This window comes from Camelina sativa, chromosome 9, assembly GCF_030686135.1.
Source record: "Camelina sativa cultivar CO46 ecotype springtype chromosome 9, ASM3068613v1".
In the NCBI taxonomy this organism is placed as follows: Eukaryota; Viridiplantae; Streptophyta; class Magnoliopsida; order Brassicales; family Brassicaceae; genus Camelina; species Camelina sativa.
Window position 1 is genome coordinate 33,165,116 of NC_141888.1, and position 11,950 is coordinate 33,177,065.

The following is an 11,950-nucleotide window of genomic DNA, read 5'->3' on the forward strand; positions in this document are numbered from 1 at the left end:
TGCATGAATCTCAAATAGTTAAGCGTGAGCTAATAATCGTAACTTATATAAAACTGTCATAATTAATAGCATTCGAATATTAATAGCGTCACACGTCAAGCTACTCGTTTTGGCAAAGACTATATACTCTGTTCATACATCCAACGTCATTTACTTTTTCATCAAGAAACACACAGTGCAATAAAGAAACTTAGACGCAGTCATCATTCATCAACCACAAAACAAAACAAAAATTCCTAAAGTTAATTTTCACAAAATGTCGAACCCCTTAACTGGGATATATTAGTTAAAACAGAACAAAGAGAGACCAGAACACCAAAAAACACTAAAACCAAACTCCACGTCCTTAGGAACAGAAAACGATCAGAAGCTGGGCCTGGGGCCTCCAAAATCTCTGCCTTGGATGCGTTGTATTTATCCATCTGAGCTTTAAAGTCTTTGGACTTCTGCTCGAAGTCATGCAGGTGTTGCCTCTTTTCACACACCCGGACAGATTTATACTTACTTTCTTTTACTTCATCAAGTTTCTTCTTCATCATGTATACCAGAGCAGCTTCTGCATCAGACAGATCATCCTTGGATTGTTCCTCAGGTCCTTTGTGTTCTTCAAATATACACCTCGCTAAACCCACCTTTGAGTAAAAAGAAGGTGTGATCAAAACCAAAACCAATAGGACACAAACCTCACCCTAATCAAATTTCAAAGTTCAAACAGAAACAATTTTTCAAAAAGAAAAACACCACATATTACGCTTCCAAATCAACAAAAAGCAGCTGATGGTGAAGTGTATATCAAGCGAAGTTTGAATCTTTCTCAAGTATTCTTACGTACCTGTGAAGGAAGAACTTGAAACCCATTGACATCCACCAAATCTCCTGGGATGTCCTCGTCATCATTATTGTGCTTCATCGTTTTCAGAGGTTTGGTTGCCTCCTTAGATTCCTCTGGTACATCTAATTTGCCAATAACTTCAAGAACATCTAACTCAACAACAATCTTGAGTTCATCGTTCAAAAGATATCCACCATCTATGTCATGAAGGCAAATCATAGATGTAAAACCCCAGTTTGGTGCCTTCTGGTCTAGCCAGTTTCTTGTTACTGCGAAAGATACATAGTCAAAACAAGCACTACCCAACACAAGTCCTACGACTAAAAGAGAAAAAAGTTATCGGAAGAATAATCACCTTTCACTAGTGAGAGATTCTCATGAAATTGGTTTACTAGAGTAAACGTAAAAGATACGTTCCTTCTACACTCAGAAGGCAATGATTCATAATCAGCAACTTCCAGATACAGAGAAAAATTATTAGGGCTGTTATTTCCCTCGGGATAGGCCAGAAGACGCCTGCAAGCAAAAACCAACATTAAACTACAATGGATGTGACTCACATTAATTGATAGCGTAAACGATATTACAAACTTTTGTTTTTCTTACCACTTGCAGCCGCTGATCACAAATTCGTCTGAATAGATTTTCTCAGATTGCAAAGTGGAAAAATTCTTAATCACCCAAGTAAACTTTTTATCAACTTGATTCCCCATTGAATACTCCTTTTGCAATCAAACTACCAAAACATGAAGAAGAGCTTATTAAGCCCTAGAATCTCGAGCAACAAATCCAAAACAGAGATTTACAGTTGCCTTGAGAAATCGATCGAAGCGTAATACACTCTTAGACATCAATTTATAAAATTACTAACGAACATAGTGCAGGATCAAATCAAAGACTAGAAAGATCAATGGTTCAGGATTTACCAGGAATTATAATAGGACTGATTTCGAGTAGGCACACGAGGATTGCAAATCGCTAAAGGAACTCTTAGGGTTTTACTGTTGGTGGCGGTTCCTTTATATTATGATCACAAGCCACCTACCTAGCCCATCATTTTCTGACATGTCATTTTTTATAAAAAAAATTAAGTAAAGAAAAAATAAGGTAATCCTAATTTTTTCTTTCTAAACAAATATCCTTATGATGTTTAAAAAAATGAAAAAAAATCCTTATCTTTTTAAACCATGCATAATTTTCAAGTTTAATCTTATTAGTGTTGTAAAGCATTGAGGACGGATCTCCATAACCGGTACATACACGTCCAAGCCCATAAGACCCGTGGTCTTGTCTATTTCATATTTCTAGTCGGTTTTGTACTAAGGGTTATCGACTCCTATATATATGTATTATTTCGATTGAATGATTAATAAAAATAAGAGAATACAACTTCAAGTTTCTCTACTTTCACAACACGTTATCATCACGAATTTTCCCTAAACTCCAACTGAGAAAATTCCTAAAACCCTAAACCGCCGCACACCATCCTTTGTTCTTCCAAGCTCTCAACCGGATCAAGTTCGTGATTGTTCAAGCTCGGCGATCGGTTCTAGTTCGAGATCAATCCGTGTTCGTGGTCAGCTCATGTCGTGATCGTTGCTTGTTCGTGACCAGTCCGAGGTTCGTTGCTAGTTCGTGATCAAACTCAAGTTACATCTGAGGTCTTTAGCTCCCGGATCAATTCCAGTCAACCCCCAAACGGTGTTAAGGTAAATAACTCAAACCCATCATACATATATATATATATATCGAACCTGATCTTAATCTATTAGGACATCTCCAATAGTCCTCTATTTTTGCCTCTATAATAGAGGAACTCTTATAAGTGAGTTTTACTCCAATAGTCCTCTATTCTCACCTCTAAAATAGAAATTGCTATTTTTTCCTCTATTTATAGGGGAACCCTATTTTTTTTTACAAAGGTTCCTCTATAAATAGAAAAAAAAAATAGCAATATCTATTTTAGAGGTGAGAATAGAGGACCATTGGAGTAAAACTCACCTCTATTATAGAGTTTCTCTATTATAGAGAAAAAAATAGAGAAAACCATTGGAGATGGTCTTAGAACCCTAAAAACCTGCAATTACACAATCAACATAACCAAACCTTAAATTAAACCCTAAAGTCTAAAACTTTGAAATCTGATTGTTTGAGGTTTAAGAATTGTTTAGGATAGATTAATTGTTGTTGATTGATTGTGATATGTCTTGCTTGGAATACTAAGATCATAAACTTAGAATCGAAATAGTTCTATGTCTTGCATGAAACCCTATAGTTAAAATCCTAAAGAAAATCGGAAACCTAGAGAAATTAGTTTTCCTAAAACTTTTGTCTTAATCCTAACTAGAAAAAAGAAATCTTATCTAGAGAAAAGCAAAACTTAATAAAAGGAAAAACCCCTAAAATAGAAAATTGCTTGCATGTTTCTCTTGTTCATACTAGATCATAAATTTATCTAGGATTGTTTTCATGCATATATTTAAACCACAAAATTATGTATAAAGGCATGGCATGTTTCGGTCTTAATACCGTATGGCCTAGTCTAAATTTGTGGCATGGTTCGGTCTTCAATACCGCATGGCCTAGTCTAAATTTGTGGCATGGTTCGGTCTTAAAAACCGCATGGCCTAGAAGAAATTTAATTGCATGGTTCGGTCTTAAATACCGCATGATAATGATCAGATGCATGTTTTGTATTGTGTAGATGGCAAAGATCAACAATCTCCAATATGCTGCCCTTAATGTCTCTGGAGACAACTATTTACAATGGGCATTGGACACTAAGATTAATCTGAAATCAAAAGACCTATGCGAATGCAGTGAGGATGATAATGATTGCACTGAAAAGAGTAGGTATAAGGCGATCTTGCTAATACGCCACCACCTTGCTGAGAGTCTCAAGAACCAGTACCTTACCATTGAGAATCCTCTTGACCTTTGGACAGAGTTGAAAAACAGATATGGACACCAAAAGACGGTGCTCCTACCAAAGGCTCAATTCGATTGGAAAAATCTAATGATCCAGGATTTTAAATCCGTGGATGAGTATAATTTAGAGCTATTTAAGATAGTCTCGATCTTGAAACTATGTGGTAAGGCGGTTACTGAGGAAGACTTGCTAGAGAAAACATTCTTAACCTTTCGCACCAATAACACACTGCTTCAGCAACAGTATCGTGAAAAGGGCTTTAAGACATATGCAAGTCTCATATCTTGTTTGCTACTTGCTGAGCAAAAAAAATGAGCTATTATTGATGAACAATGCAATGAGACCTCCTGGTTCAGCCCCATTACCAGAAGCTCACAAAACTAAAGTAAACCAAAAGGAGCCTAAAGAGCCTAAAGAGACTAAAGAGTTTAACTACGTTCAGAGAGGCAAGTATCACGGCCGTGGCCGTGGTGGTCGTGGAAATTACCAAGGAAACCACTATGATGGTTATGGCCGTGGGAACCGATCCGACTTTGGTCGTGGTCGAAGTAGAGGCCGCAAAATTTTCAAACTGCAACACAAGACTAAATCGGTTTGCCACCGATGTGGTATGGGAATCATTGGGCTAAGACGTGCAGGACACCTAAGCATCTTATTGATCTCTATCAAGAGAGTTTGAAAAAGAATCCAGAAGCTAATCTGGTTCATCTCGATGGTGAGGGAGATTTCGACCATGAGAAAGATGATTTATTGGATTATGAGTCTTCTGATTACCTAAGAGAGGATAATTACATTTAACATTGGTTATTTTGATTTATTTTAATTCTCTATGTTTTATGGCTTTGAATTTTATTGAATTATAATTTTGGTTTAAATTCAATTATTTTTTTTTTAATATGAAATTGTTTGTTTTATTACTTTATGTTTAAAACATAAATTCTTGTCCATATTAGAAATAGCTGAGGACAAGAACATACTTGGTGGATAGTGGATCAAGTCATACAATTTTGAAGGACAAGAGATATTTTATTAATCTCATTTTGAAAAATGCCAATATTAGCACAATAGCGGGTATAGCAAGTCTAATTGAAGGCTACGGCCATGCTCATATACTTTTACTTAATGACACACATCTTGAAATAAGTGATGCTTTATATTCACCCAGTTCAAAGAGGAGCTTATTGAGTTTTAAGGACATTCGTTTGAATGGTTTCCATGTTGAAACAAAGGATGAAGGAAACCAAGAGTTCCTATATATTACTGAAATCACCCAAGGCCATAAGAAAGTCCTAGCGACTATACCCGCATTATCTACTGGTCTTTACCATGCTAAAATTAATATGATAGAGGCTAATATGGCAATGAACAAGATGTTCAATGAACAATTCACTTTATGGCATGACCGGCTTGGCCATCCCGGTTCAAACATGATGCGTAAGCTAATATTGAATTCAAATGGGCACACTATTAAAGAGAGACGAGTTATCCCTAAAAATCTTACGTGTGTAGCAGGTGCACAAGGGAAACTCATTATAAGGCCATCACCAGTAAAAGTCACTAAGGAGACTTTAAATTTTCTGGAAAGGATACAAGGAGATATATGTGGACCAATACACCCACCTTGTGAGGCGTTTAGATATTTTATAGTCCTTATTGATGCATCGACCAAATGGTCGCATGTTTTTCTATTATCCACAAGAAACCTAGCATTTGCTAGATTGCTGGCCCAGATCACACGTCTGCGAGCCCATTTTCCAGATTTTCCACTTAAGACTATACGTCTAGATAATGATGGTGAATTTACATCCCAAGCGTTTAATGATTATTGTATGTCCATGGGGGTAAGCGTGGAACATCATGTGGCACATGTACATACACATAATGGATTAGCTGAATCCTTCATTAAATGAATTCAATTGATTGCTCGACCATTACTCATGAGGTCGAAGCTTCCTGTGTCGGCTTGGGGACACACAGTATTACATGCAGCAGAGCTTATACGCATCAGGCCATCTAGTGAACATAAATATTCACCATCCCAATTACTAACGGGTCATGAGCCAGACATATCTCATCTAAAGACATTCGGGTGTGCCGTTTATGTATCGATTGCACCACCACAAAGAACAAAGATGGGACCTCAATGGTTGGATATGATTCTCCCACCATTATTAAGTATCTAGAGCCAACTACGGGTGATTTATTTAAGGCTAGATACGCGGATTGTCAGTTCGCTGAATCCGAATTTTCTACATTGGGTGGAGAGACAAACAAGCTGGTCAAAGAAATATCATGAAATCAAACATCCTTAAATTGGCAAGATCCTCGGACTCTAGCATTGAGGCAGAGGTCCAAAAGATTATACATTTACAAAAGCTAGCTAATCAATTGCCAGATTCCTTTGCTGACCCAAAGAGAGTTATGAAATCGTACATACCAGCTTGTAATGCACCAGTACGTATTGATGTTCAAAAGGAACAATCAAGTTGCTACAGATCCTAAGGCATGTTTGAAACGTGGACCAATAGGTTCCAAAGATAAGAATCCTCGAAAATCAGAGAAAGATGCAAATCAAACCGAGGTTAAAGAAATTATAGACATGGCCGCGGCAGACCCTAAGGAACCAATAAATGAGGTTTGGGACGCTGAACCTCAAGGTCCTGAAGGTATTGATAATAATGAGATCTCAATAAATTATATCATGTCTGGAATTCAATGGAACCGTAAAGATGTCGACATTGATGAAATATTTGCATACAAGGTAGCACTTGAAATAAATGAGGATCATGAACCCACGTTTATATTAGAGTGCACTCAAGGAAAAGATTGGTTAAAATGGAAATAAGCCATTGACGTGGAGTTGAATTCATTAAAGAAAAGGAATGTGTTTGGTCCGATCTTAAGGACACCATTCGAATGACTTTTAACTTTATTTACTTCATAAAATAAGTTCATAAAACATTAATACGAAGATGGCGCCAGGCATAAGGCCAAAATACGACAAATTAAATTTTTACAAAAACGACTTGCAAAGGCAATGCAATTCTACATCGGCTGGCCTAACGTCCTGCGCTCCCCCTAAGGATTTTCCCCACTAAGGTTACCTGCAACACAAATATGGAGTCTTGAGTGCTAACACTCAGTGAGTTTGGAAACCTAACAAGAAACCAAACCCAACCCCAACCCCAGCAACCAACACACAACATGCAAGCAAAGAAAATATGAGAGCCTAAGCTAACAACATGCAATGCTAAGCTATCAACATGCAAGACGAAGCTATCAACATGCAAGCCTAAGCAACAACACACACAATCAGAGACAACAATGCGGAAGATAGTGAGCTAAGCAAACTAATCTAGCAAGCAATCAACAATCAAGCAAGCAAGCAATAAAAGCAATTAAGCAATTAAATAAGCAAGCAAGCAAACAACAACTACAACAACAATTAACTTGAATAAAAGAGAAAATTAAATTAATCTTTTAAACAAGTTTTAGTTATGGGCCCGGTATGCTTCCTCTCCTCAATACTCTTGTGAACACCCGTGCTGCAGCCACAAAGGCACGCAACCAGAACATCACTCAAGCTACACCGTCGTGTAGACAACATCGGCCAGGGTAGCGAGCCCAGTAACCTCCAAGCTCTTCGTAACCAACCCTACAAACACACGAACATGGGTTGCATATCGCGGCTGCATGTGGTACAGAATATGAGGACAGCCATACTGAGTCTTACTACGCTAGCCGGAATTTCTCGCGGACTAAACGCATTAAGACTTATAACAATTTTGATACCTTGAGTTTTTATAGTTTTTAAGCTCATAAATTTACAAGTATCCTTACCAAATTCAAGCTCTCCGGCACTAGAATCCTGTGTACGGGCATTTCACCTCGCACACGGTCTAGTACCGAGACTAACTTCTTAGCAAGTGCAATTAAACAAGAAATTTAAGCAAGAAAATCAAGTAAAATGCAACTATGCTACATGCAACTTCAGAAACTATAATGAAATCTAGAGACTAAGCTAAGCACACAACAACACTAACATGCAACATGCACTTCAAAGAATCTAGAGAAATATCTAGAGACTACTTGAGTTCTTATGATTTTGCTCATGCGAACCGTGCAATAGATGGATGTCTTTAATTCCCCATCTAGTCCGGTAAAAAGAGCATGAACTCACACAACAACAAGCATCAAAGATACTAGAATGAAAATTCTAGAGACTAAGAGCTAAAATCTAACATGCAATGCACAAAAGCAACATGCACACACAAACAAGCAACAAAGAAATTAGAATGAAAATTCTAGAGACTAAGCGCTAGACACAACCTCACACCAACATGCAACTAAACAAAGAAACGAGACTTAACTATTTAGAATTTAATCTAGAAGAAAATAAACGAATCTACCCCAAAACCCAACAAAAATGCAAAGATTTAACTCATAAATCCTAAGCAAAACCAACAAAACCCCACCTATCATGTGCCATATCACATGCATCGAAACTCACCTGGACTTGGCTGAAAGGAACATATCCAACAGACTTCTAGTCCTAGCTAGCGACGCGGAACGGCCTAAGCAGACGCGGCCAGCTACTCGCGGAAGAGAAAAGCTGCTAAGGAAGAACACTCTCTCCCTAACTCTCTCTAGCTTTCTCTCTAACTTTCTTATTTTCTCTAAGGAATGAAGACCAACGAAAATGGTCTCTAAGGGTTCTATTTATAGTGGAATGGTGTGAGCTTTGGGAGGCAAATCCAGCCAATGCATGGCAAGCACTTCTCTTCTCTTCTCCACTCCTTTAGGCGCACACTTGGGTAATTTGTGAGCCACAAAAATTGCATGAACCACACTTGTCCAATGGAATTTTCTTTGTCTCCCACCAACTCTTGCATGAATCCTTATTGGCCACTTTTTAGAAAGTAGAAATGATGATGCTTCCCGCTTCTATTTTGTTTTAGAGATGCCATAGAATATTCCACTCATATTCTCCCACTAACTTGCATGCTTCCTCATTGGTCAATTTTGATAACACAAAATTCCCTTAAATTCTAGAATTTGTCGGATCGGCCGGTCGTCGGTCATCTCTCGGCGACACTCGATCCATCTCGACACTCTCGGCAACTCTCTCGGACATTCTCGGCAACTCTCAGACATCCTCGGCAATTCTCGGACATTCTCGGCAATTCTCGGCAACTCTCGGCAATTCTCGGCAACACTCGGACATCTCTCGGATGTCTCGGCAACTCTCGGACTTTACCGTCCTTCTCGGCATTTCTCAGTCTTCCCGCATATGCAGTTTCTGAGTAAACCGCAAACTCCCGATCGGTCTTAGGGTCTCGATCGCACATTCGGTCACTTCGGTCTTGGCTCGGCCATCTTCCGACTCACGAATTTTTCCTCGGACTTCCTCCGGTCGATCTCCTTTATTTTCTCTCCTCTTCCTTTTTGAGTTCTTTCCAAGTCGTTTCTTCGACTTTTATTTTTGGGATTTTTGCCTTTAGTGAGGGTCACTACAGTGAGTGTGTTTGGTTGAGATCGATGACTCAACACATCAGGTTAGATTGTGGCATGGCCGATGACAAGGAACCAACCGTTATATATAAGGACAACACCGCTTGCATCGCACAGCTAAAGGAATGATACATCAAGGGAGATCGGACGAAGCACATTTTACCTAAGTTCTTCTTCACACATGAACTACAAAAGACCGGAGAAGTTCAAGTGGTGCAAGTTCCATCTTGCGACAATTCAGCCGATCTCTTCACCAAGTCATTACCGACATTAACATTCAAGAAGCTCACGCATCAGATTGGAATGCGGAGACTCAAGGACTTTTAGTGATGCTTAGAACATGGGAAGTAATACGTGATGTACTCTTTTTCCTTCACCATGGTTTTGTCCCACTGGGTTTTCCTGGTAAGGTTTTAATGAGACAACATCCCCAAGGGTATTATGGTGATCTCTTAGCATCTGCACGATTATGTCATCCAAAGGAGAGTGTTGTAAAACATTGAGGATAGATCTCCATAACCAGTCCATACACGTCCAAGCCCATAAGATCCGTGATCTTGTCTATTTCATATTCCTAATCAGTTTTGTACTAAGGGTTATCTACCCCTATATATAGGGTTGTAAATTGGTCTGACCATAACCAAATGGGCATGTCCATTTGGACACATACCATTTATGGTTATTTACGGTCAATGCCCAAATATACCCACACCCAAATCTGTCCAAACCAAATTGGACCATGACCAATTGGTTTGTCCATTGGTTAAAATACACCCATATTCATAATTTACTAAAGGTTCATAAACTCATAATTATAAAGGTTCATAAACTCATAATTGGTCTGACCGATCAAGACTCATAATTTACTAAAAGTTCATAAAACAAAGAGATTCGCTGAAGCTCCATATTTATAGTCTTATAGACTTATAGACTTATAGGCTGAGGAGCCAAAGAAGAGCAATCACTGGCTTTTTCTTCCCTCCATCTGATCTCCCCCTCATCTCCAATCACTAATACCAAGAGATTCTACGAAAACAAATATAAGATCCTGATCAATGACATTAACAAATCAACATTTTATAAAGACAGTATCGACAAGTTATAAGAATTAGTAAGTACTAAGTACCTTCTAAGTAACTCTGATCTTCTTTCTTACACCTTCTCCTTCTTTCGTAATTGTGTTAGAGTAAACCCAGAAACTGAAAAATCAAAATCAAACCCAGTATCAAAACCCAAAAACCCAAAAACCCACAAACCCACTTGAGGAATCAAAATCAAATCTGTACGTTTACAACCCTAGATGACGAGATCGAGATGACGATTTGTTTACCTTATACAAATCGAGATGAGGAGATCACGAGAAGCAGAGCCGCAGAGGAGAAAGTGAGATGGAGGAGTTGAAAAGCCAGAGATGGAATCGAGATGAACAAATCGAAATCGCCTGAGAGGCTGAGAAAGTGAGAGAGAAAGACGAGAAAGAGAGAAGCTGCGAAATGAAAAAAAAAAAAGTTTCCTCCAAATTGAAAAAACCCTAATTTTTTAGGGTTATTGGACAGCCCACGTCCGAATTAGTTTGGACCATATATCAATGGGCTAAATTGGTTTTAGGCCCATTTGACCGTTTTAAATTTGGTAATGACCAAAACCAGTCCAAAGATAGCCCATGGTTTTAGAAACCAATTGACATCTCTACCTATATATATATATGTATTATTTCGATTGAATGATTAATAAGAATAAGTGAATACAACTTCGAGTTTCTCTACTTTCACAACAATTAGCGAATAGAGAGAACACGCCTACAAAAAAACCAAACTTCAAGTTCCAAGAACAAACGTCATCAGACAACATCATTAAAATATATTTAAGGAGATGCGGCCTTCTTAATCTCTGCCCTCACAAAACAATTTATAAATTAGAAGAGATGAAGACATAAGCGTTAATAATATAATCGGAGAAGAACATAACAAGAAAACTTTTGAAATCAAGGTAACAAAGATCTGGTCTTTTTATTCAATCATCCCTGTAATTAGATGACGCCACATATCCTTAAGTACGTACGTAAGAAGAGAACGTTAGGCTTTCATGACTGATGACTTTTTCATTCAAATTAAACAACATCCTCGAAACCAAGTCGTGCACTGTCGAATCTAGCTTCGCTCTCTTCATTCTTCCGTTCCGTTTCAAGAGCCCACAACACACGCCTCTGTTCCACGATAATACCATCCAGCTCTCTCATCCGAGCCCCACGTGCTTCCATTTTCTTCTTCTTCACGCAAAGCTCCTCCAGCTTCTTCTTCAACCAGTCCAGCTCAAAACCTACCTCCACCAGTTCAAAGAGCGTGTTCTCCGCATCTCTTAGTTCCTCCTCTGTTAGCTCTTGAGGAGCTAAGCAAATTATGTCGATGAGATCGAGGAGGTTGTTCATGTAAGCATTCTTCACCATTTGGTCTTCGGAAGAATGTTCATTGCGGTTTCTGGGTGTTTTTCAAATATTCTCCTAACACAGTCCACCTGAGAACAAGATTAACGTAAAAACTACAACCATACTTAACATGAAAGAGATATATTGGAGTTACAATGGAGATATTTTTTTGGCTCACCTCTGAATAGAAAATTCGAAAGCCATCGACCTCCACGGTTCCATCACCATTCCACATTGTTACGATCAAAGTCTT

At 38.4% G+C, this 11,950-nt stretch overlaps 2 protein-coding genes and 1 pseudogene across 4 annotated transcripts; 1 reads left to right on the forward strand and 2 right to left on the reverse strand.

Annotated features, from left to right (window-relative positions):
* Positions 1 to 107: 107 nt before the first annotated feature.
* Positions 108 to 8,553, reverse strand: LOC104715760 (MATH domain and coiled-coil domain-containing protein At3g58270-like). 3 transcript variants are annotated; one of them, XM_087467745.1, is made up of 6 exons: positions 8,272 to 8,553; positions 1,759 to 1,873; positions 1,439 to 1,568; positions 1,188 to 1,348; positions 833 to 1,101; positions 108 to 632 (listed from the first exon to the last, which is right to left on the reverse strand). In XM_087467745.1, exons 3-6 carry the CDS (start codon positions 1,543 to 1,545, stop codon positions 243 to 245), a joined length of 927 nt encoding a protein of 308 aa, XP_087323871.1. In that variant the 5' UTR covers positions 1,546 to 1,568; positions 1,759 to 1,873; positions 8,272 to 8,553; the 3' UTR covers positions 108 to 242. The 3 variants fall into 3 exon arrangements, 2 of the variants coding, with proteins under 2 accessions (XP_087323871.1, XP_010431441.1); XM_010433139.3 differs by having other exon boundaries at positions 1,759 to 1,877; positions 8,272 to 8,453; XR_015567301.1 differs by lacking the exons at positions 108 to 632; positions 833 to 1,101; positions 1,188 to 1,348; positions 1,439 to 1,568; positions 1,759 to 1,873 and adding an exon at positions 6,649 to 6,865 and having other exon boundaries at positions 8,272 to 8,453.
* LOC147939094 (uncharacterized) lies at positions 3,537 to 4,440 on the forward strand. The gene is made up of 2 exons (XM_087465854.1): positions 3,537 to 4,003; positions 4,065 to 4,440. Exons 1-2 carry the CDS (start codon positions 3,537 to 3,539, stop codon positions 4,438 to 4,440), a joined length of 843 nt encoding a protein of 280 aa, XP_087321980.1.
* Positions 8,554 to 11,382: 2,829 nt separating the features above from the next.
* Positions 11,383 to 11,932, reverse strand: LOC104715761 (MATH domain and coiled-coil domain-containing protein At2g42465-like; annotated as a pseudogene).
* Positions 11,933 to 11,950: the final 18 nt, after the last annotated feature.